This window comes from Mycteria americana, chromosome 2 (genome assembly GCF_035582795.1).
Source record: "Mycteria americana isolate JAX WOST 10 ecotype Jacksonville Zoo and Gardens chromosome 2, USCA_MyAme_1.0, whole genome shotgun sequence".
Classification (NCBI taxonomy): Eukaryota; Metazoa; Chordata; class Aves; order Ciconiiformes; family Ciconiidae; genus Mycteria; species Mycteria americana.
The window spans coordinates 12,112,082-12,134,860 of NC_134366.1; the positions used below are offsets into that span (position 1 = coordinate 12,112,082).

General features: G+C 39.4%; 1 protein-coding gene across 6 annotated transcripts in view; it reads right to left on the reverse strand.

Moving 5' to 3' along the window:
- Positions 1–22,779, reverse strand: part of DIP2C (disco interacting protein 2 homolog C) — a 327,852-nt gene that overhangs the window by 77,729 nt on the left and 227,344 nt on the right. For all 6 annotated transcript variants that reach the window (XM_075492421.1, XM_075492425.1, XM_075492419.1 and 3 more), the window contains 9 exons: positions 20,998–21,089; positions 16,982–17,092; positions 6,432–6,555; positions 5,697–5,806; positions 4,234–4,336; positions 3,818–3,882; positions 1,887–1,980; positions 1,650–1,769; positions 719–833 (listed from right to left, as the gene is read on the reverse strand). In XM_075492421.1, the coding sequence (XP_075348536.1) occupies positions 719–833; positions 1,650–1,769; positions 1,887–1,980; positions 3,818–3,882; positions 4,234–4,336; positions 5,697–5,806; positions 6,432–6,555; positions 16,982–17,092; positions 20,998–21,089 (934 nt within the window). The remainder of the gene's footprint in view (positions 1–718; positions 834–1,649; positions 1,770–1,886; positions 1,981–3,817; positions 3,883–4,233; positions 4,337–5,696; positions 5,807–6,431; positions 6,556–16,981; positions 17,093–20,997; positions 21,090–22,779) is intronic.

Below are 22,779 nucleotides of genomic sequence, written 5' to 3' on the forward strand. Positions count from 1 at the left end.
ACTTTTATACTGCATGTTTTAACATGTGAAAATTATAAATGGCTGCAGAAATCTGAGCTTAAAAACAAAGTGCCTGCTGTTCAAGGTACAACTTTTGGAAAACTCTGCCAAAACAGACAACAGTTATGCCATTTACTGTGTGCTACAACACTCATGACAGGTGACTGCTGCATACTGACGTTCATGTACATAAGGCTTAACAGTCTTATTACAATTTATCAATTTTATTTCTAGGCACAAATCCCCCTGACTCAAATGGCATTTCCAGCTGATTACTGAGAGTCTATAAATGGTTAAAAAGCACCAGTCAGCCAAAAACAACCTGCAGAATGCCATAATTCTCTTTAAACAGACTACTTTAAAGCATGATTTTCCTTGATGGCAATTCCACTTAAATTCCCACATTTTAATTAATTTTATGCTTACAGTGGCATTTTTCCACTTCTTTTTACAGAATTAGCTTTTGCATTTCAGTCTATTTAATTTAAAATTAGATAAAATTACAGAAATGGGAACTATATTATAAAGCACTCTGAAGTTAAATTATTACTTTACAAATTCTTCTTGTATGTCTTCTTTGGACATAAACACAATGAAAACCAAAAATGTCATTCAGAAGTTAAGTATGCAGATTCATACTTGAATAAATTTTTCATTTCTTTTCAAATTACTGCATGTATTCTACAGTGGGTCTGTCTCCACTGGTGTAACACAGTACCTTCGAATAGCCACAGTGAGAGCTTCCGGTGAACTAGCGCAGGGACAAATGACCTCCTGTCTTAGACCTTTACTTTGGAAGACATTGAGAAATGCATCACAGGAAGAAATAGACCCTGGGGTAAAGAAAAAAAAAATCAGAGGAGAGAAATAATCTGATTTCTGAAGTGATGCTATTCAAACTGCAAACTTACTATTGAACATACAGGCTTTTCAGGAGAAAAAATTTAAAAAGGATCCATGTCCACTGGGAAAGAAGTCATAGCTGCTACAACTGTATATATGTATATACAGTTGTGTATGCATACAGAGAATAAAGACTAATTTTTGAGCATAAATTCCTTTCACTATGCTTACGTAGAAAAGCCATTAGTGCTAGATTTACAATAGGAATTTCATTACAGTTTTCTTTTTTAGGATGAGGCAAATTAAAGATTTCATTCAGAAACTCAAAGCAACTACTACAAACAAGCAGGACACTAATACGTTGGTATCTTAAATAATACAGAGAAATAGTTCATGCTATTGTCATGAAGTGATCCAGATGTGGTTCTCTAGCGTAGTATAAGTATTCCCCTAAAATTCTCAGCTATTTCTGCATCTGAGCGTCATCATTCAGAAGAAATGTTCTGATCCTTTCTATAGCTTAAGGTTATTTACTTCAGTCTTTATACATGACTGTCACGTTAAACAAATCTGGATTTACTGCAACTTACGTTATGTGGAATACCAAGTTTGCTTCAAGATTAGCTAAAGAAAAATTTATTTTATAAAAATCCAAAATTAATTACTGTTTCCATAAATATACAGTTTGCAGTAGACAAACCCTATACTTTCTAAATATTTAAGCTAAGATGGCTGAAGATTGAAACTTTAAATGCAAGACAGAAAACGCTTCCTATTCTCTACTGGACTGCAGAAGCATAGCTTACATGGGTTTGCACCATCAGCCACTATTAGCATACGCAGTGAGGAAAGGTTGATGTCTCTCTGATCTCGATGTGCCACCAGTGCCCAGTGCATGTCTCTGGATTTTACACAGGCAACTTTTGCTGCAATAAGAATGGGAAGATTACTAATACACCATATAAAAGCTATACAGCTGTATTATCAATTTGTACTTTTGATTTTGACTATCAAGCATACTTTTGTATATTCTTGTTCCTTACCTTTGTATTGACAGACTTTTTGTATCCATGACAGTGGATTCACTTTCATTAAGGAGTATGGAATACTTATAACATGCATCATGTTCATGACACTCTGAAATCAAATAAGATAAATGGGTTTTATACAACAATCGTGGTAATTATTTATATTGTGTTATGGGCAGGGGCATCTATGCAGATTACTCTATGCTTGTTTTATTGTCAATGCTAGCATTTATCTTTTCCTGTCTAGCCAGCTACATTGAGATGAAACAGACCCCCATTTTCTAATGCTTTAATTAAGGATTAAAGATTTAGACTAATCAGATCATAACTTTGAAGCGGTACTGGAAAAAATGAAACAGATTTTCTTTCTATTTATACTCTAAGTGATTCACTTTAAATAGAAAAAATAAAAAAACATTGGATGAACAATGTCTGCATGTTTGCTATGTAGGTTCATATTATCCCTAAGCCTGCTAAACTTCAGTATACACGAAGACTCTTTACTCAAAAGGACAGTAACGGCAACGTTTCTGTCTAAAGAAATCCATCTCTGTGAAGACTGAAAAACTACTAAAGGTAGTGGGGCACAAATTATTTAAAAGACAGTAGACAGAGAAATTGGAGTCACAGTTTAAGCAGAGATCAATTTGTTTTAACAGAAAATAAATGAAGGAGTTTTTAGTCCTTCTCCAGGTGGGCTAATGCCAGTATTTTCAACAAGGTCATGAAAAGTTGCAGGAAGTTTAGAAAAAGCAGCTGAGTGAAGCCAATGACAGATCCAAAACTGATCTCCCAGTCTGAGGCAGTCAATTGCTCTCGTGATTTCTCAGTGTTACTACTAAACAAACAGCCTGTAAATGAGCTGCTGCTTTACTTCTGTTACCATTTAGAAACATCTTCTGAGGGCAACACGTCTCCGCTCATAGCAGCTCAGGTTAAACACAGTATTTGTTTTGGAAAACCTAGGCTTAAGAAAGGTTAAGTGTCCCATTGGATTAGTCATCTAAACACTTGTAGAACTGAAAAAGATAGTTCTCCTTTCAGTCTGGCACAAGTGTAGGTACAGGAAAAGCACTTACAAGCAAGTAATGAAAAAAATGAAGTTCATACCAAGATTAATAGCAAAGGAAGGCATAGAAAAGCTCTATTAGATGCTTGCTTTCAACTTCAGTGATAAAGATGTTTTTTATACATGAGATACTTATGGGCATTAAGCCTAATAGGTCGTTTCTGCTTCAGAAGTGTTATTACTGCCCTTTGATATTAAGAACAGTGTAACACTGCATGTGAAAAGTATATCGGATCCCTGGGAATCATAGCATGTAGGGCCTGTATATCCTGGGACCCCCAGTGACCTTTCAAAACCTGATATCTGTTCTTAAAACGATCAGTGAATAGCAAGTATTTTGTCATTCGTTGACTGCAGTAGCACCTTTAGAAGCAATCCTTAAAAATGTCAGTTGCCTCCCATGTCAATCAAGTAAGACATTCAAACAGTGAGTAGACAATTTATGCAATTTGAAGTATCAGAAATGCTTTAATGTTAGCAAAACCATCTGTTGGTGGGAGTTTTGATAGAGAAGCTAGTCAGTGGCAATATAGCTATGCCATTGGAACATATCCTTACAGAGGTAAGTATTAATTTAATTTGTTTCTGCTATAAAGTCTGATCTCAAAATCATGCATCAGTAAAATCAGAATAACATGGTAAGAATGGAGCCAGAGTACTTGACATGATGCATAAAAATACATTGGCATCTTTACTGTGCTCATTATGGGTAAGTGTGCTAGCAGAAGATCATGGGTTTAAGTCACATAGTTTTTGCTTTCAAAGCAGAAAAACTTGTATTAGAAGAAACTGTAGGACATCCCAGTTTGTGATAGTAATAAGCATATTAGGTTAGTTTATTTTCAAATACTCACACAAAATAAAAAAACATACTTACTGTAAGAATCCCATGCCATAAACCAACATCCTTCTTGAAATCTAATACATTCACAATTGTTTCAGCTGTCCAACAAAAACAAAACAGAGTTTATTTTTTAGAACATGGCATTGACCCAAGGCAAACCCACTCGAAGGAAGGAAGCTTCAGTATAACATGACTGATGACCTCAAAGCTTAACTTTCATAGTAGGTGTCCACTGCAGGGTTTGTATTGGCTAGGACATTATTTGTACCTCTCACAAAGATATTTTAAACGTGTACATATTTTCTGAAATAAATGAAAAAAACCCAGGTTTTTAAATCTAGAAGCCTTTGACACAGATCTATGTAAAACATAAGACAGGAGCCTGATGAGAAACAAATTACAATTCACACTTAATTTTACGGATGAAGCAAGGGAAGCGTACTCCATACCTTCTGTGTATCCACATGCCTGGGTCAGAGCTTGGCAGTGCGTCAGCAGTGCAATCCTTGTCACAGTCACCCCAAGCACGCTTCCATCTTTACATGTTTTGTACTAAAAAGAAGTAAGCAGGGAAAGTCAATGTGCAATAGTTGCCCTATTTCCATTGTTTAATAGCTACGTTTAAAGTGTTTCCTATGTAGGTGAATGATGGACACATCTAACAACTCTGTTTTAAGAAGGCAGCAGTATTGAGGAGTTTGGGAGGCATTTTTTTGTTAAAAGACACTTTTTTCAGATAGGCTTTCTCTTTTTGACTGAAGCTTCCCGGGGTTGATATCAGAAATCCATCTGCTGTTTGAATACAGGTCTTACGGAAAAATAATTCTAACAATTCTGATCCTGCTAATGACTAAAGGACTGGCTAGATTTAGCAGAGAATAACCTAGTTCAGTCTGCTCAGTGTTCACATGTTAGATTTTATAGGCCAATCAATAAACCTGAGTTTCTCCCTTCTCTGTCTGATAAGGCATGGGATAAGAGCTGACCGCAGAATCCTTGCTGGGTGCTGTTGTAATAATCTATATGTATACAGCCTGAAAGACACAAGCTCTTTGATCAGAAGAATATGAATGAGTCATGAGAAAGCAGCATAAAAAAGAGGTGGCAGATCATTGCTGACGATTGCAGTAATTTTTGCAACTTTATGCAAGAGTCTGAAAACTACCAGTGACAATTAAAGTAAATTAAACATTTATTTTTCTCCATCATGAAGATTATCAGCAAGATTGAAAATGGAGGCATCTCCGCTTCTCTAGCCCTGTGTTCTGACTGTGTGAAGACAGGAAATGCCTTTGCTCCATTCACTTGAACTTAGTCCCTTTGAATAATCATTTAAATTCAATACTAACATCACTGAATTTGAGGCATTTGAGTCTATGCAGAAGTGGGAAAAAAGAATGGAAAAAAAAAAGGAGAAAAATTAAACTTAACAGCATCACTAATTTTCCCTTCCTGATGCTGGTCTTTTGGGGGGGAGTGTGACTCACGAAGCAGTAAGTGACAGGCAAGCATTTGAACAAGAAGTTCCTTCTCTTTCAAAGGGTCTGAAGGTTGTGATATGAGAACTGAAGCTTCACTGTGAAACTGGCCATCTATCCACCTCAAGGCTGGTGGGCAAGCCCACACTGTGAATGAGACCAAGATTGGTCAAGGCAAGTTTAATATAATATTGTGGCAGCCACATAGATGACATAAAAACATCAACGTTAGAAACCCCCAAAATGCAATTTAACATTTCATTAAGTTTTCTGAAATCAATATCCAGTACAATTTATTAGAAAATATTACTTATTAACAGGCTAAAACAGGATGTTCTTTGCTTCTGTGACTAGTGAATGAATAATGATGTTTACCTAATCCAGAAGTGCCATATGCAATGATTCGAGGAGAAGATGCATCTTCATTAACTCACCTCAATGTAAGCTGTGTCATTGTTTGCATCCTTGATGTGTGGGAACCAGTCACGAGGTGGCTTGGAGAGGTGTTTAGACTCTGTGACAAACCACAGCAGCTTTGGCCAGCCTGAGGTACAAAGAAAAGTCAGCTTTTGTTGAGTTTCTGCCAGATAAGACAAGACAAAACTTTTCTCTGCCAGAGTTTTTTTTCCCAAATGCCTGTGTCACCATTACCTAAACATTGCTTCTTTCAAACCTCAGTGTAGCATGGGAAAGAAGATTTTCCAGAACTACTTTCTTAACACGGCTATCGTGGCCTTCTCAGACAATCCCTGGCTGGGCAGTTTAAGCTGTTATTGACCCAATTATTTTATTAGCACTCTCCTGTCAGAGGTTACTGTCCCTACCACTTAGCTATAGGACTGAATCATATGAATGCTTCTCATCTACTACAGTCCTAAGTCTGTTGGTTTAATTTCGCTTGTGGCCACAGACGATCTCAGCAGCCTGGCTGAGCCAGCGGAGAACCAAATCAGGAGCACTCGTACTGCTCAGCATCCATGAGGCAGGAGCAGCGATCTCTACCAGCCAGTGACACACAGCCAGGGCAATCGCATCCCAGCAGCCACGGTGCTCCTGTGGCAAGTGTTTCATCACGGGCTTGATCCTCACCCACTACAACTGAACAAGTGCAATGACTGTTATTGTAGTAAATGACCCTTGATATCCACGAAAAGCAAGTGTTAGCTTACCTTTAAACTGTGGTATCTCCCCTGTGGGGCTTTTAGGCAGTCCTTTATGGCATGCGTCACTAGTCAAGGCCACAGTAACTCCACAGCTTCCAAGCAAAAAGCCTATTTGTTGACTTCCTGCATCCTAAGAGATGACAGAATAAAAGCAATACAAAGAATTGATTAGAAGTGATTACAGGCTGAAAACGTTATTGTCCTTTGGCACATTATCTTGAGAGGAAAACAATCTCTTTCCTTTAAGCAACTTAGCTGATTAGCAAAACTCATCTGTACATTGACAAAGGAATTCCACAACCTAGATATCCTCTTGTCTGGAACAACATAAATCATAAGGAGAACTGAAGCCATCAGATGGCGCCTCCTCTCACATCTCTTCAGAAATGACGAGTGGCTGGGAGGAGTGGCTGATATGCCAGAGGGTTGTGTCATCCAGAGGGACCCCTGGAGAAATGGGCTGACTGGAATCTCACCAAGTTCAACAACGGCAACTGCAAAGTCCTAAACCTGGGGAGGACCAACCCCCTGCACCAGCATGGCCTGGGGGCTGACTGGCTGGAAAGCAGCATTGTAGAAAGAACCTTGGCGTCCTGGTGGACACCAAGTTGAATGTGAGCCAGCAATGTGCCCTTGCACAAAGAACGCAAATGGTATCCTGGGCTGTGTTAGGCAAAGTACTGCCAGCAGGTTGAGGGAGGTGATCCTTCCCCTCTGCTCAGCACTGGTGAGGCACATCTCAAATGCTGGGTCCAGTTCTGGGCTTCCAAGTACAAGACATGGAGCTACTGGAGAGAGCCCAGCGAAGGGCCACTATGATAATTAAGGGACTGGAGCACTTCTCCCATGAGGAAAGACTGAGAGAGCTGGGACTGCTCAGCCTCGAGAAAAGAAGGCTTAGGGGGGATCTCATCAGTGTGTACAAACATCTGAAGGAAGGGTGTAAAGAAGACTGAGCCAGGCTCTTTCCAGTAGTGCCCAGTGGGAGGACTAGAGGCAATGGGCACAAACTGAAACAGAGGAGGCTCCCTCTGAACATCAGCAAACACTTTTTTACTGTGAGGGTGACTGGCACAGGTTGCCCAGAGAGGTTGTGGAGTCTCCATCCTTGAGATATTCAAAAGCCACCTGGACATAGTCCTGGGCAAGCTGCTCTAGCTGGCCCTGCTTGAGCAGGGGAGCTGGACCAGATGACCTTCAGAGATCTCCACCAACTTCAACCATTCTGTGATTCCGTGATGATTCTAGGCAATAATATGGGTTATAGATGCTTCCACCTGAAGAAAGCTTTCAACCCTTAAGATGTTATGATGGGCATACAGTGGTGACAGTGTCACTATTTATGCTGATCTAACCTGAGCTGTCAATAACCATTTCATTGAGTAGTTACAGACACATTTCAGGAGCACTACAGATAGTCAAGTGCCCATTAGAGAAAGCACATTACATTTTACTTTCATCAAGGGGATATAGGCAGTGAGGCTAAAAAGTCATGTAATGATTTTCAAGTCTAGGCCATAGCTGTTCTTTAAGAGATGCTGTGCTTCTACAGCATTATGTCTGCTTTATGTATAGTGTCTCGTCATGATTCTTTCATGAACTTTACATCTATTCACTAGGCTCTTCAACAGAGCAAAGCCCTAGATATAAATGCACATAGAAGTATTAACCCTATCTTCACAGAATGATTCTACAGAAAATAGGCTATGGAGTCTTAAAAGATCAAATTAAAATATCTTTCAAATCAACCATAAAGCACACTTAACCACGGAAGCAAGCAGAAATACAGAACAGTTGCCTTAATCTATTGATTTATTCAAAGCAAAACTGTATGATAGAAAGCAAGCCCCAAAGCCTATCTGACTAATTTTTAATGCAATTTTTATGTAGCTAAATAAAGCCATCTAAAATGAGGAAGCAATGACATCAGAGGAAAAACAAAAGCTTACTTGTTTTCCATACTACCTCAAGATACATATATGGCACCAATTATCAGAACTTTGATAGCTGAGCAAGCAATGTGGCACAATAAACTGATCTGTCAAAACTATGCTATGTAACTCCTTCCAACCAGAATTACTGCATTTGCTTTTGCTTACCATAACCAGAATGCATATATAAAACCAGGAAAAATTGACAAGGTACTTTTTCTGGAAGGCATTTTAAAATTAAGCTTGTGCATCACCTTTTCCAATAAAAAACCAGGCAAGGAGAGTACCCTTTGAACAACAGAGAATAGTACTGGTGTATCCATGAACAACATTTTGGCGAGCATGTTGTCGACCCCACCGTACCTGCATCAGGGGGTTTCCAGGACAAAAAGGGCTTTGTCAAGTATTACTGTCCTCAGCGACTCTTGTGTTAGCTGGTCCATATCTATGTTGTCAAACCCCTGGGACAAGTGCTTAGCTAGACTGGATCCTGATTCTGCATTAGGATGAGACCTGGTGTCTCCACTCTTGCAGTCTGCTCAAAGAATGGAAATGTGGGTGCCTGAACAGTGCAGGAGAGATGGCTCTCCTTCGAAGTCCCTCAGAAGGAACGGCAGATGAGGGTTGGAGTGCTCCACAGAGGACATCACTCCTTGGGCAAGACATAGCCTCTGAGACCTGCTACTCTATCATGTATAAAGGGAGGTCACCAGTTTCCTAAAATACCAGATCCATACTGCCATTACTCAAAATTTCCCACTAAATTCAATCTAAAAAATGGTTACCAATGTATGTATATGTATGAATTTCTAACTACCAATTAAAAAAAATTGCATATAATTTTCATAATTGAATGCAACTGCATCACTCTCAATGTTAAATTAAAAATAAAATGTTGTTGTAACTGTATGCCCTATAAAAGACTGCTAGCAAACTGTTTCACCACTCTACGAAGAAAATGTCGATTCTCAAGCAATCAAATTCCATTTAATGCAGGACTTTATAAGCAGAAACTAATCTATTAAATTCCATTAAGAAATCTAACATACGTAAACCAGTAGAAAGTGTGGACCTTAGAGCATCAGCATATCATGGCCCTGGGGGATGCATCAGTCAAGAAATTATGTCAAGCTCTTCTCACAGCAAAACAAAACAACAGGAAAAGGAAACTTGTATTAACAGTTTGAGTTTTTTAGATAACACAAGAAAGAATGACTATGCTTCCACTTAGTGCCATATCAACTGGTTTAGAGCATGTCCACATAAATATTATTCATTCATTCGTAGTAGTTCACACACAAGCAGAGGGAATCATGTATAGATTACTTAATACAATCTACTCACATGTCACGGTTTCTAATAACAGACTGTTTTACATCAGGACCACTCCATCTCAAATAGCATTCAAATCTTCACCCCATTCTTTTCTGTATAGTTAATTCTTTCATTTGAAAGGACAACATGGCTAAACAATTATGTGATGCAACACTACCACAGGAGATTGGAAGAATTTCACCATGCGTGGACAATATCCAGTGTGTTTTACAGACTTTCAAATCCTATGTCATGCCCTTAGTGTTCACACTAAATCCTGCCTTGCAAGAAAAAAGCAAATCAAGACGCTGAAGTAGAGGTCCTGTGATAAGACACTGTTCTCAATGGCCATAGGAGCTCCAGTTGAGGATCTTACAGTACGAACACAATGAAGCCTTCTGGCGGTCTGCTAATCTGTGTCCATCATTCCCACTTTCAGTCTCAGTCTCACACCTCCTAATTAGTTATCACTACCTCCTGCCTGCTTCTGGTGGCTTCATCCTGACTTAGAAGCAAAAAGTACTACAGAGGACAGAGACATGAAGAAGGGATCGACATCCCTTGCCCCATGCAGGGGCCCCTGTGATACCTGCTGCCCCACAGAAGCAATTGTTTCTAACTACTCAAGTGGTGTTGAGCTACTGGACTCACAGCCAGGAGGTGGCAGATCTGAAACCATCTCAACCTGAGAGCCTTATAGATCCCACAGACACACCGCAACCTTACCTACACACTCAAGCACGTCAACACAATAGTCTTCGCTGTTCCTCACACCTCAGCATGACAGGCCCAGAGCAGTGAGGAACTTGGGTAAAACTTGTGAGTTTGAAAAATGAAGTTTGAGTTGAAAATGCAGTCATTTGCGTGAAGCAGTCAAAGCCTCTGTGTGGGCCAGGAAAAAGACTACTGACTTTAAAGGCATCGATTATTTCAGATTTCAGAGACTAGCTATCGGCATCCCTTTTGAGTAATGTAAAATGAATGTCTGCAGTGCTGAAAACTGCTTTGTAAGTAGAAAAAAAAGAAACCAAATCATCTGCTGCCGAAAAAAAAAATCCTCCTCCCCCCTTAAATAAAATCACTCTCCTGCCTGTAAAGGGAATAGATTTTCAGGACACACTGTTTTGTCAGCAGTGTTATTTGCTATTTGGGTAATTTATGCTAATCTGCTACTTTGGCAACCCCCCACTTGCCACAAACACTTTATTTTGCTGAATTTTGTGGGGGTAGAAAAAACCTCAGGGAGCCAGTGGAGACCAGGTGAAACAACTCAACCAACACAGTCCCAACCACAGCTGGGGAGAGACTTGCCAGCGATGCTCATTGTCAAATCCTCCACAATTCACAGTTTGAGATGACACGTAATGCAGGTGGAAGGCAAAAGATAGAGTTGAGGTATTGTAGCATGAGGTTTGAGACCAATTGCTGACTTTGGAACTATCATTTTACATTTCTTGAAGGCACAGCACTTGCTGAGGTATGAAAAATGATGTCTGCATAGCTTTAGACTATGTCTGCACACACCTAGAGAGATCAATCTTTCAGATGAAGCGAGCTGGAAATCCTCTCTGCTGTAGGTAGCCATTCAAGGTTCTCTAAGACTTTTATTAAAGGTTCCCTAAAGGTTTTCACCAGTACCTGGAGGCAAATTGTCTTCTTCCTGCTGCAGAGAGTGATAATTCGTTGTCAGGATAAAAAAATCCCACGTGTGGTTGCATTTCAGCATGCTGTTAATGTCATTTCTATATTGCTTTGTGAGAGTATCTGTGTGAAGGAAAACAATTATGATCCTTTCTCCGTGAGTGAGAGTGCATGTCCTTATCTAATAAGGAAGGAAGAAAGAGACAGCCTGTGCAAAGGTTGGCCTGATAAAGGTTACTCCTGTCCACTTGCAAATCCCAGACTGCTTTCAAAATGAGAATTATGTGGCGAAGCACTGCAGACTTAACTAATCTTGTTTTCTGTTATGATGCTTAGTTGAGCTCCATTTGCCCTTACCCTAACAAAAGTTTGCTGGTAAAGAACAAATAGGGCAACCACCAGACATAAAGGCCAAGCATCACCAGTTCTGAACCAAAAGTGAAAAGGCATCAAGGAAACCCTCTATTTTTGAAACACAAATATCAAAGACCTTAATAAAAATTAAACACAAAGCAGATGCAATCTTCATAACCAGCTTTAAGATGAAGAAATCAGCTGTCTCCTCAGACAGAGCTTTGGTATCCGTCTGTAATCTGCACGTGAAATCTGCAACTATGAGCAGTCTTAATGTCCAAAAGTCTTAATGAAAGCAAGACAATGGTTAGTTTTGGCAGGGGACACTGCATGAAATGCGATATGCTCTCTAGGAAACTACCATTTCCTAAACTCAAAAACATAAAAAGAAAACGTAGACTTTAAAGGATCTGAGATTGACTGTGGCCAACTGAGCAACGACCTCTGCTCAGCGCCCAGCTGCTGAAGTGTATGAAGAGGGAAGGATGGGCACAGGGCTTACAGGGGTCCAGCGGTGTGCACCAGGGGCTCATGTGGGGCTGAGGGAACTTGTATTCTTTGGAGGGACTGGAGGACTATGTCACCGAAAAGAAAATATATAAAATTTTATGCATATTTTAAATCCAGTGGAGAAAGGGATACATTGTCAAAAGATGTTCAAAAGTATGTAGAGCTCCAGTGTTTCTGGCACACTACAGCCCAATGATGACTAAAGCTGAAGGAAACAAAGCTCATTTTATCTCAGGCCCTGAAACACTAGGAAAGGCATCAAGGTGTATTTCCTTCGGAATACAATTCTGCCTTCATATGGAAGACAAGACTGTGGGAATTTCACTGTCTTCAAAGAGATATATCTCTCTGGCTACTGTTAAAGCTTTAATAACCTAACTTTCCAGTATTTAATAAAAAGAGCTCCTGAAAAACAGTTTTTACCCTGTATGAAGCATCCTTGAAAAAAAAAAAAAGAATGTCCTGGAGTGGGTGTCTCCAGATTTCCTACGACAATACACAGGCACATTCTCCCAATCACACTGGCAGAGACAGTGTCTGGAAGAGCACAGAAATGCCTGCTGGAAGCACACGTAGCATTAAATCTAACAGGCTAGGAAATAGTGTTTTGACTGAGAAATAGATTTTTACATGCTTTCATGTCATACCCTGCTACAAATACTCACCGCCTCTGATAAGGAGGCCATACAGATCTATGTGGGATCGCTTTGTTCATATGTTCACAGCATGTGATTGAGCATAACTATGTGCTTGGAGGACAAAAATGTTATTTTAAGATTAAAACTGATTAGCTCCCCTGACTGTATCAGAGCAGAATAATAATAATTTTCCTGGTGCCCATCAAATGGAAAAAAACATTAACCTAAAAAATCTAAAGAAAAAAAATCAAAAACATATTTTTAAATCTTTTCATAAGGGAAATAATAAATTGCTCTTTGAACTAGAACTTGACATGCTGAAAATCCTGTATCATCTACTTTGATGGCACATTCTATGACATATAGTTTGCAATTCACATCATTATCACACATACAATTAAACAATTTGTAATACTCCAGCTTCAAGATTAACAAAAGTGGCAGCTCTGAAGGAAGAGATGTTGTATAGAACATACAATCTGCTAATGTTTGGGAAACATAAAATATTTGGAAATAGAGACACTATTCTGAAAGAACGTAGCCCATAATCCAAGGGATGAGGATTAGTTATAAAAATGTTGGGGAGTGTTCACAACATAGGCATTCCAGTGGTATTAATGCAGGGAAAGAAGAAGAAATAAAACATGCTGTTTGTTCTATTGCTACAATGACCGTGGAACCCCTGACCGCTGTTTCTGGAATAAAGAGTTAGTTTTGATGTACTTAAAAAAAAGCCTGGGATTTCAGTTTTTAATTTTAGATCTGATTTCCCAAGTTTAAAGAGCCAAAACCATGCTGAGTGAATGCCAATTGCCAGGTCTTTGCTGAACACCAGGAAGCATTCTGGGAATAAAACTAAACTGGAGAATGGTGCGTGGTTGCTGGGTATTCAGGCAATCCATCCCAGATGCCATGTCAGACACGTCTCCTGAAATCCTTGGGGGAAGTACAACTAATTCTAGGTATTCTGTCAACACAGAGGTGGGATACAGAAGGAAAGAGCAAGGAGAGATGGACCCTCACCTAACAATGAACCAGAAAAAATCCCTGCCAAAATCTGAAAAAAATAACAGTCATGCTACGAAGAAAAGGGAATGCACACAAAATCTGTGGGCTGGTAAAGCAAAATCCTTTACTTCCATATGGATAGAGGTGTCTGCAGAGTAATATGTAAGCCAAAAAGCTATCTGGCTGCAAACATTACTGCTCAATTTTAAACTGCCAGGCGCAAAAAATTTGCACAGAGCTGTGAAAAACTCTTCTTTATGAAAATGCAGAGCAGTATTAAAGCTGCTAATGCAAATTTTTAATTTTAAAAATGTGCTCATAATATAACTCCCTGAAATAGCTCATCGTGTACCAGTTTATTATTCTGTAAGTCTGTATTAGCCTATAATATAATTGTCGGTCTATTTGTTAGCTCACTTCTCTGTCTTCCAAAAAGCAAACCAAAAAATGTCCACTGCCAGAATGCACTGAAGCATGCAGAAAAGAGAACAAATAATGAGAAAGCATAAAAGAACAGTCTAGGCCATTGTGTGATGACACGAATGACATCTTCCCACGGATGCCAGAAGCAATCTGCTGCCATTTGACCAAGCAGAGGTATTCCTTCTGGGACTACGCAGAACACGATTTTCATCTCATTGTTTCCACTCCAGTTCCCATTGGATATAAACAAACGCAAAAATATTTGCAATAGTATATGCTGTGAGATTGCATAGTTTTATTTATAGATCATAGATCATGTTGCTTTTTTAACTGTACCACTGACATCTCTGTTATTGTTTTATTATTTTGATATTTAAACATTATGGAATGACCTTGGCAATAGTTAAACAGTCTAAGTCTGTAGATATTCCTTTATATAAATATACATATATATGCATGCTTAAGTGTATATTTATATATCCATATATACACACACGTATATTTAAAAAAAAATACCCAAGAGGTTCAGCCAAATTAGGGTAAGTTATTAATTTGACATAGATTATTTACTTGGACAGCTGGGTTTTATAGTTTACTGGATGGATGTGGTATCAGATGTTCCAAAATAAATCAAATTTACACCTATCCATGTACTTTAAAATGTCATTAAACCTCAGAAAATAGTAACAGGGAAAGACATATTAGATTTTTTATCCCTCAAAGCCATGTTGCTTCTTTTTTTTGTAGAATGAAAGCAGACTCACCCATGTGAACACTCTGTATGATCTTAACATGTACATAGTCTGCTCGCCTTTTTTTGTTGATGCATTTAAAATCTCTGTTTTATATTGAAATAATGCACCACATTATGCAACTGCCTCAAACTATCTTAAGGTACTGCACTCACATGGGAAAGCATGGTGATAGCCTGATGCAAATGTGCTGTATTTCTACTAAAATCATTGCCCTCATTCTATAGTCATGTCCACCTCTCAGTGCTCTCAGATACAACATTTTACAAATAAAACAGCATAACCCTATTCCCCAAAGCAGGTAGCCTAGTTGAGGTCCCATCCTCTCTCCTTGCATGGCCTTTCTAGCTCACCTGCACCTTTCCTCCAGTTAAGCTGGGGCACCTCCTGTCTCCTCTTTCCCTCAGTTCCCAGTGTCCTTCCTTCTCCTCAGCTACTCTCACGTCTGCTCAGCTGAATCATGGCCTTTTGTTGTCTGATCCACTCACTTTCCCCCATCTCTCTCTGCTCCTTCACCAGTTCAGCAAACCGTCCCTTCCTCCAGCTACCACCCCTTCTCTCCCTGCCAGCTTCTGGATTCACCATCGCAAGGGCCCACCACAGATGTTGGCCAGGGCATGTGTGAACATAATGGAGAAATGATGAGGTCAACTCAGCTTCTCAGAGATGAGGAAGGTTCAAACATATTCGGTTAGGAAGGAATCTCCAGATATTTTTAGCTGTTAAATTGCTATGTGAGATGCGCAAACTGCAAAGCCTTTATGAGGGCTTAGAAACTTGTTTTCATGGCTTTTCATTTGAAAGGCAGGGTACCTGTCCATGAAAGAAAGATTTGAACTTCTGTTCCAGGGTGCTGTGACACCAGAGCATTTCAAAGAAAAGCCCTTGACAATTGAAAAATTGAAAACGTGAGCAAAGCAATATTTCCCCAGCCCTTTCCTTGGAAACACTTCATGGCTTCTGTCAACATTTTCCAAAAGAATTTCCTTTAAAAAAGAAAGCTCATAGGAATTAAAGAACACACTTTGTGTGGACAATTCCAGACCAAATAATTAAAGTAAGGCATTATTAGTGCTAGCTAATAAAAAAGGGATTATATAAGGGGATATTTGGAAGAACCTTACAACAGGCATTGCAGGCAGCCACGGTAAAATTAAGGGGATATGACAAAAAGAACTTGTAATGAATAAATACATTTTGCTGTATTTACAGCCCTCAAGGCATACATCCTCAGAAAAAAATGCAAGTTCAGCAGCATCAGTGTAAGCTTCCCAGCTGTGGCTCACCTACACCACTCAGCCCCCTCCCCTCATTGCCCCCAGGCATTCTTTCTGGCTGGAACTGCTGTATCTGTCTACTAACACTTCCCTAGCATACATGGTTGAATCTCTGAACCAACACTGGACGTGAAAGGCTGTTGATTAGCAATGGTCAGTTTTCCCTATGAATGTATATTCTGCGGCAAGAATTCCCAAACTTAATTTGTTCAAGTGCCACCCTTGGCAGAGATGACTGTGGTGACAGAAGCTTCGGGATACATATGCACATATAGACACAGGAGAAGGCATTTCCATGACTGCTTTGAAGTAGTGTACACAGCACTAGTGGCATTATAACATAGCTTGGGTTGCAGGGACAGGTGGAAACTCAGCAGTTGTTGCCAATGATTCTTTGTCAGTGGCCAACACCAGAATGCTTTGAGAGGCTACAAAGATAATCCATCTAGGACTGGCAGAGCTGTTCTCTTGGAAAATTTTCCTCTCCTTTTCCAGACGGACCTGCATTTGCTGAAATTGCAAGCACATCTTCAGATTTTCCATCACAGAAAAGAAGGAACTATATATAACTCACCACACAGCACTATCTTTGTATCCTCAGATTCAGAGTTATTAACCACAAAAATGTACTCAAAAGCTATGTTCAGTTGTGATTTGTTCTGACATAAGTTTTAAAATGCAGTATAGAGAAGAAATTCAGTTCCCTACCTTTCTTGTAAGTGGCACTTCAATAGGGACGGGGACAACTTCCGCAAGCAGGCAGCCATAAAATGCTACCATGAAAGCAGCAGGATCATTGTTAGGAAATACCAGTGTTACCTGAAACAAAGAGACGTATGTTAAAAACGTTTTATCCCAGGTTTCAGACAATGATAATTGGAGTTTCCATGCTTCCTTTTGGAGAGAGATGATTACCGAAACATTTCTGTGGTAACTATTCAAATACCTAATGAAAGATGAATGAAGGATCACAAGGAATTTATTCTGATAGATATTCCTTTTGTGAACATTTTCACTTACGATGGAGTTAAATATTTTCATGCTGCATTGTTTCCTACATTGACAATACCTTTCATCTGGTTCTCAATTTACTGATTGCTTTACAGATGTTAAATAACCACGTAAATGGAATTAATAGAATTTTACATTCCAATTTAATAATTTGCTTGAAGTTCCCACAAAGTGGATCTGTGACCAATTCCGATTACCCAGACTTACTATGCCATTATGTCAATCATTAACACGTTATGGTTTGTCTCCCTATGTTTTGCCTCATATAACTGCTCTCCAAGTGTAGAAGTTTCTGTGTACTGAGAGAACACAAGTAGCTGATATCTAGAGAAGCAAACATCACATCCAGAGCTGGCCATATAGCATGCCCACCTAGGCCTGGATTTGTTAAACTTCACAGCTTTAGGGCTAGAGCTAGGGAACTATTTAGATAAAAGAATGCCAAGAAAAGATAAAATATCATAGCAAATCACCTGTATGCTCACTGGGCGCCCTTCCTCCCCCCATGTGCTGAACTGTGCAGCTTACTTCTGCGGGCACTGCAGACAATGTCTTAGATCCTCCAGGGGCAAAGGGGAAGGAGAGGTGAGAGTGCAGTGTCTCGCTGAGGATCCAGCAACTTACAGAGTCCACAATTCTCCTTCCAAGGGCAGGGAAGACTACTGCTCTCACTTACCGGTGGACAACCTCAGTGGCTAGATCCTGTCTACAGTTTTGTTTTGATTCAGCCAGATGCACGTTCTCAGCTTATGTCTTAAACAGCTGTAATGCAGCTGGTAACTATCTTGCTCGGTCAACTGAAGTGGCATGCAAAAGGCATGGCGAACGACTTCGAACTTAACTCCTTTGGGCTTGCACACAGGATCAGAGTGTATTATTACAGCACCTTGAAATCTGCTGAAACTACTTAATAACTCTTGAGTTTTGACTGCTTTGACATTCATAGAAGTCCTGTGTTTCAATCTCTTGAAGTAAAATCATCATGTTTTCATATATGCTCCAAGGTTCAGTTACTGGAGATTAAAAGTGCTTCCAGTGATTTGATATGGCTTCAAAGATAGTCGCCTCCCATAGATTAACTTGATTTCTTCAAACTAGAAGAAATCTAACCAACCTTGTCCAAGTGGGTCCAAAATATCTCTCTTTCTAAGCTGAAACCTGTAACTTCAGAACTGTTCAGAGAAACTTCAGAGAAAATACATTGCTACTTTATCTGTATGCTTGCACATGAAACAATCCAACTGCTGGAGACGGCTGTGCAGAGCTTACTGTATGTATTCTCCATGCACATACCATAAATAGCCTCAGGGGAAATGGAAAGGAAGGGATTTTGCTAGGTGCACTGAGGGGATAGCAGAGTTTGCTGAGCCCAGCAAACATCTGAAAGATGTTGACTGATCCCAAAAGATACTTTGAGGATTGTTGCGTTTTGTGTTGGTCTTTGTTTACATATACGCAGCAAAGGTTTGGCTGGGAATCTTTGCAAAGGAGCTGACAGAGGTGAAAAAATCTCACTGAAGTCCAGTGGGAATGAGGCATTAACTTCCCTTCCAAAAAACATTAATCACTAACAGACCCGTACCAAATAAATAAATAACGTGTGTAAAAGCCAAAAGGGATAAGGCTGAAGGAAAAAACCCCATAGAGTGTGTATTACCAGATGAGAATCTGGTTATCTGGTAGATATTTCAGAGTGCAAGCTTAATTTCCAGGCAGCTGTCTGGGGTGACACAAGGTTAAATTTCTGAAGTTACTATAGAAGGCAAATGCAGTTTGTCGTGTACTATAATAATACCAGAAATAGGGAACCAAATGCAGGCATATTCATCTATTTTTTGGCTCAGACAAAGAACCTAAGGAGTGATGTAATGGTAGTTATGAAAAATAGAGATTGTATTGATAGAAGATGCTTTTAAAGGGAAAAAGGCCTTTCTGAATTTTATAGAATATTAACATAAGGAAACAATTACACTCTCATTTAGAAAAGACCAGAAATATATGTCTGTATTTCATTTAGTATTTAAAAACTACCTTTAACTGTTGTCACACAAAATACATTACTTAGAATAAAAAGCCATCTTCAAAGAGGTCAGAAAGCTTTTATGTTATTACAACAGGGGGATAACAGCCAGAATAACAGCCTAGAACATCAGAAGTATAGTAACACCCCATCTTCAACATGAAGTTGCTTCAAATGATCATGTTTCTGTTACACAGGGATGCTAGGCAAGATGTTTTTACAATGCAAAGCATATGCTTTCAGCACTCAGCTATAAACATTTGTTTCACTGTAATCTAGGTGGACTTATTTTAGAAGAACTGCAATTTGTTGTTTAAGTGTCTTGCACTAGCTAAACTTCCAGCTTTCAGCCTGAATTATCCATAAATCCTTTCTTAACGTTAGGAGATGCCAGTGGCTGCTGCAGTAAATGAATACGAAGATGGGCAGTTAGCACCCAATAGATAGGGAGAGATGCACACTGCCCATACGTGAACTTTATTCCTTTTGGAGCTTTCTAGGTGGATTGTTTTGATGTGTACACTTGAACAACTTGTTTCTTCTGCTGTTGCTTAGAGACACACTTGTGTATCAAGTAAAAGAGATTCTTTAGATCCTACTCCTGGCTGAATGCCATTGTAGGAAGCAATTTAGATTAAGGATCTAGAGATCCTTTAGTTAAATTCTTTATGATTTATTTCAAAAAGAAACATAGGAAGGACTGTCAGGTTTCATTTTTTTATCTTTTTTTCTTCTTTTTTCTTTTGGGAAGCATTATTGCATGCTTTCATTTTTGAAGCCCTAAGAAATGTGTAATGCAAACAGACATGTTTCTCATGTGTGGCACAAGGGGACCAAGCAAACCAACAGTTTGAGAATTGCTATCAGGGAGGAAGAATTAATCCTATCCTCACAACTCCAGGCACTAAGGCAGGACTAAAATTTGCATTTCTGACAAATTTGTTCTGGAATCTCCATTCCACGGCTTAAAGCCAACCTGGAATGGGACCTGTGGAAATTTCTATACACGCTCTGGCAGAGAAAAGGGGTAGCAGGCTGGGCCAGCCTTGACAGAGGAAGTGGTAGGTTTGTAAGTACGTCAGTAGCAAAACCATAGGACGTTCTTGTCTTCATTTAACAACTTCAAGTGTTACCTCTGTAACCCTGGCTCTCTGTGGACTTTATCTGCCCACCTAGATTCAGCCTCTAGCAGTAGCTGCATCAGTCAGGAACCAGGAATGGAAATATTCTCCATGTTACCAGTCAGCGTAATTTATTTATTTAACTGGCTGCCAAAACGTGCTTACTTTGCTTGCCTTTGTCCTCCACAATGCTTCTCTTGTTTCTACCATCTCAACAACTACAAAGTCATTAGTAAGTAAGTTTTTTACCCACATGACACCTCCAGGCTCCATAAGCAAGCTTTTACTAAACAGACTGCTGTTCTATGTCCAAAAATCACTTTCCATGGGAATGTTTATTGTTGATGTTGCCACAATTTCAAGTTACCATTCAGTGAGTACCAGCTCAGGTTATTTATTATGCAATTCAAAACACCTGTCTGAATGATCAGTCTTTTTCTGAGTAAAAGGCAGATTTCAGCCCGCCAACATTTCACTTCATTAATTTCCTCTGAGCACCCCAAACACCTCATTCTCTCTTTGTCAGCGTGGGATCTGAATTATTAGTAATTAAAAATCATTGAGATACTCACCCTGTCTCCAGGTCGTACCATTGGTTCTTGTTTTGTGCCTAATTTATGTAGTATATTGTAAGCAACCTTCATACTTCTGGTCCAAAGTTTGCCTATTAACACAAAATTTGTGAAATTAATTTTAAAATTCTTCTTATGTTTTACAAGATTACTAAAGGGAAAGAATATCGAAGCAGTGAAAAAAAATAGTAGGAACATTACTAGTTTTCCAACTAAATATGACAGTCTACCAGGACTAGTGGAAAATATTTAAATACTCATCAGAAGTTTTCTTTGAACTTCTTTTTTTCAAGACAGCATCATTTTTAAGAAGAAAATAAAAAGTAAGAATAGTTTTCTTCATGGCAGAAGTAGTTTTCTTACTTTGTGGCTGGAACATCATCAAGTCCGGACAGATCGTTGTAACACGCTTAGCTGTAGCAAGGTGGACAAGCCGTGTTTCAGCGCAAGCTGACCTCCGAGCATATTACTCAGCTTTCATGATGGCACTTCCCCCACCCCAAGCCACCAAGGCAAAAAGGAAAGGAGTCCCAAGAAGCAGAGACAAGGAAAAAAACCCAACAAACAGAAACCTCGCAGCCAAAGGGGCACACTGAAGCAGCAGGGACCCTCTGATCCTTAGCACATCCGTATGCTGTATTTCACTTTTAATTCTGGGCCTTCTTCCATTTAACTTGGCTTTTTCTTCTCACCCCCTCCCATATCCTCCCTTCCCTCAGTTTCATTTCACTTGCCCCAGGTACCCTTCCTTTTAACCATCTCTCTTCTTCCTTGCTTCATCTCTCCATCTCTGCACTCAGCTAATCCTTATCAAGACCATACCCCAATATTATTTAAAGAAAAAAGTCTCTCATCAAGACCTCGTTGGCCATGTTACATGCCTTTCATTAATCCTTCCAGTGATCAGCATCTTCCAAGTACGCAAGCTCTTTAGGACTGCCTTTGTTTAGAGACCTTGTTACTTCCATTTGAACAACACCGAGCGTAACAGCCCTTGTTGTGGCTGGCCCCTAGGTACTGTCTTCAAGCAGTATTCAGTCTGACAGTAACAAATCTTTAATTCATGCCCACCAATAACTTAAACGATAATAGGTTCTGACAACGGATTACCTATGGGGTTCAGCAGTTCAGGCTCCCAAACAGGCAGCATTGCTATTTATAACTAAGCCAAGCAGTTGTTATAATAAGTTCCTCCACATCCTGGTTATAAAATGCAATACTACTGAATTATTTTTAAGTGCAAATCTGATGTAAATATAACGTACGATGAGAAGGCCAGATTTCTTTTTTTCCTCTTAAGGAAAATTGGAAGGGTCACTGCTGCTTGTTACTGAGAAAGTACTAAATGCAATTACTTCTTACGAAAATGGTAATATTGTATCATCAAACTATGTTTAGCAAAATTTTTAATTTATTTAAAACTACTCCAGTATTTGCATGCTGAACCACCTTGATGCTCAGAAATAAACTCAATTCTCTTCCACTAGAAACTCAGCATGGATACAGGAGTACATCTGCAGGATTAACCCTCATAGAGCTACGGCTGAGCTACCTGCATTTGATGGAAAGAAAGTCTTTAAAAGCATCCCTGCTGCTACAGTCAACACTTAAACTTGACAAGCGAGTAGGATAAAAACAAGGATGCCTTAAGAAAGCAAATATTCTTTTCCTTAAAGGTCTCCAACATTAAAGTTTCAGTGGCAACAAACTTAAAAGAGCAATTAGTAACGATACAGAAAATTGGAGAATGGAAATGAAAAGCCTAGCAAAAGTTCTGAATTG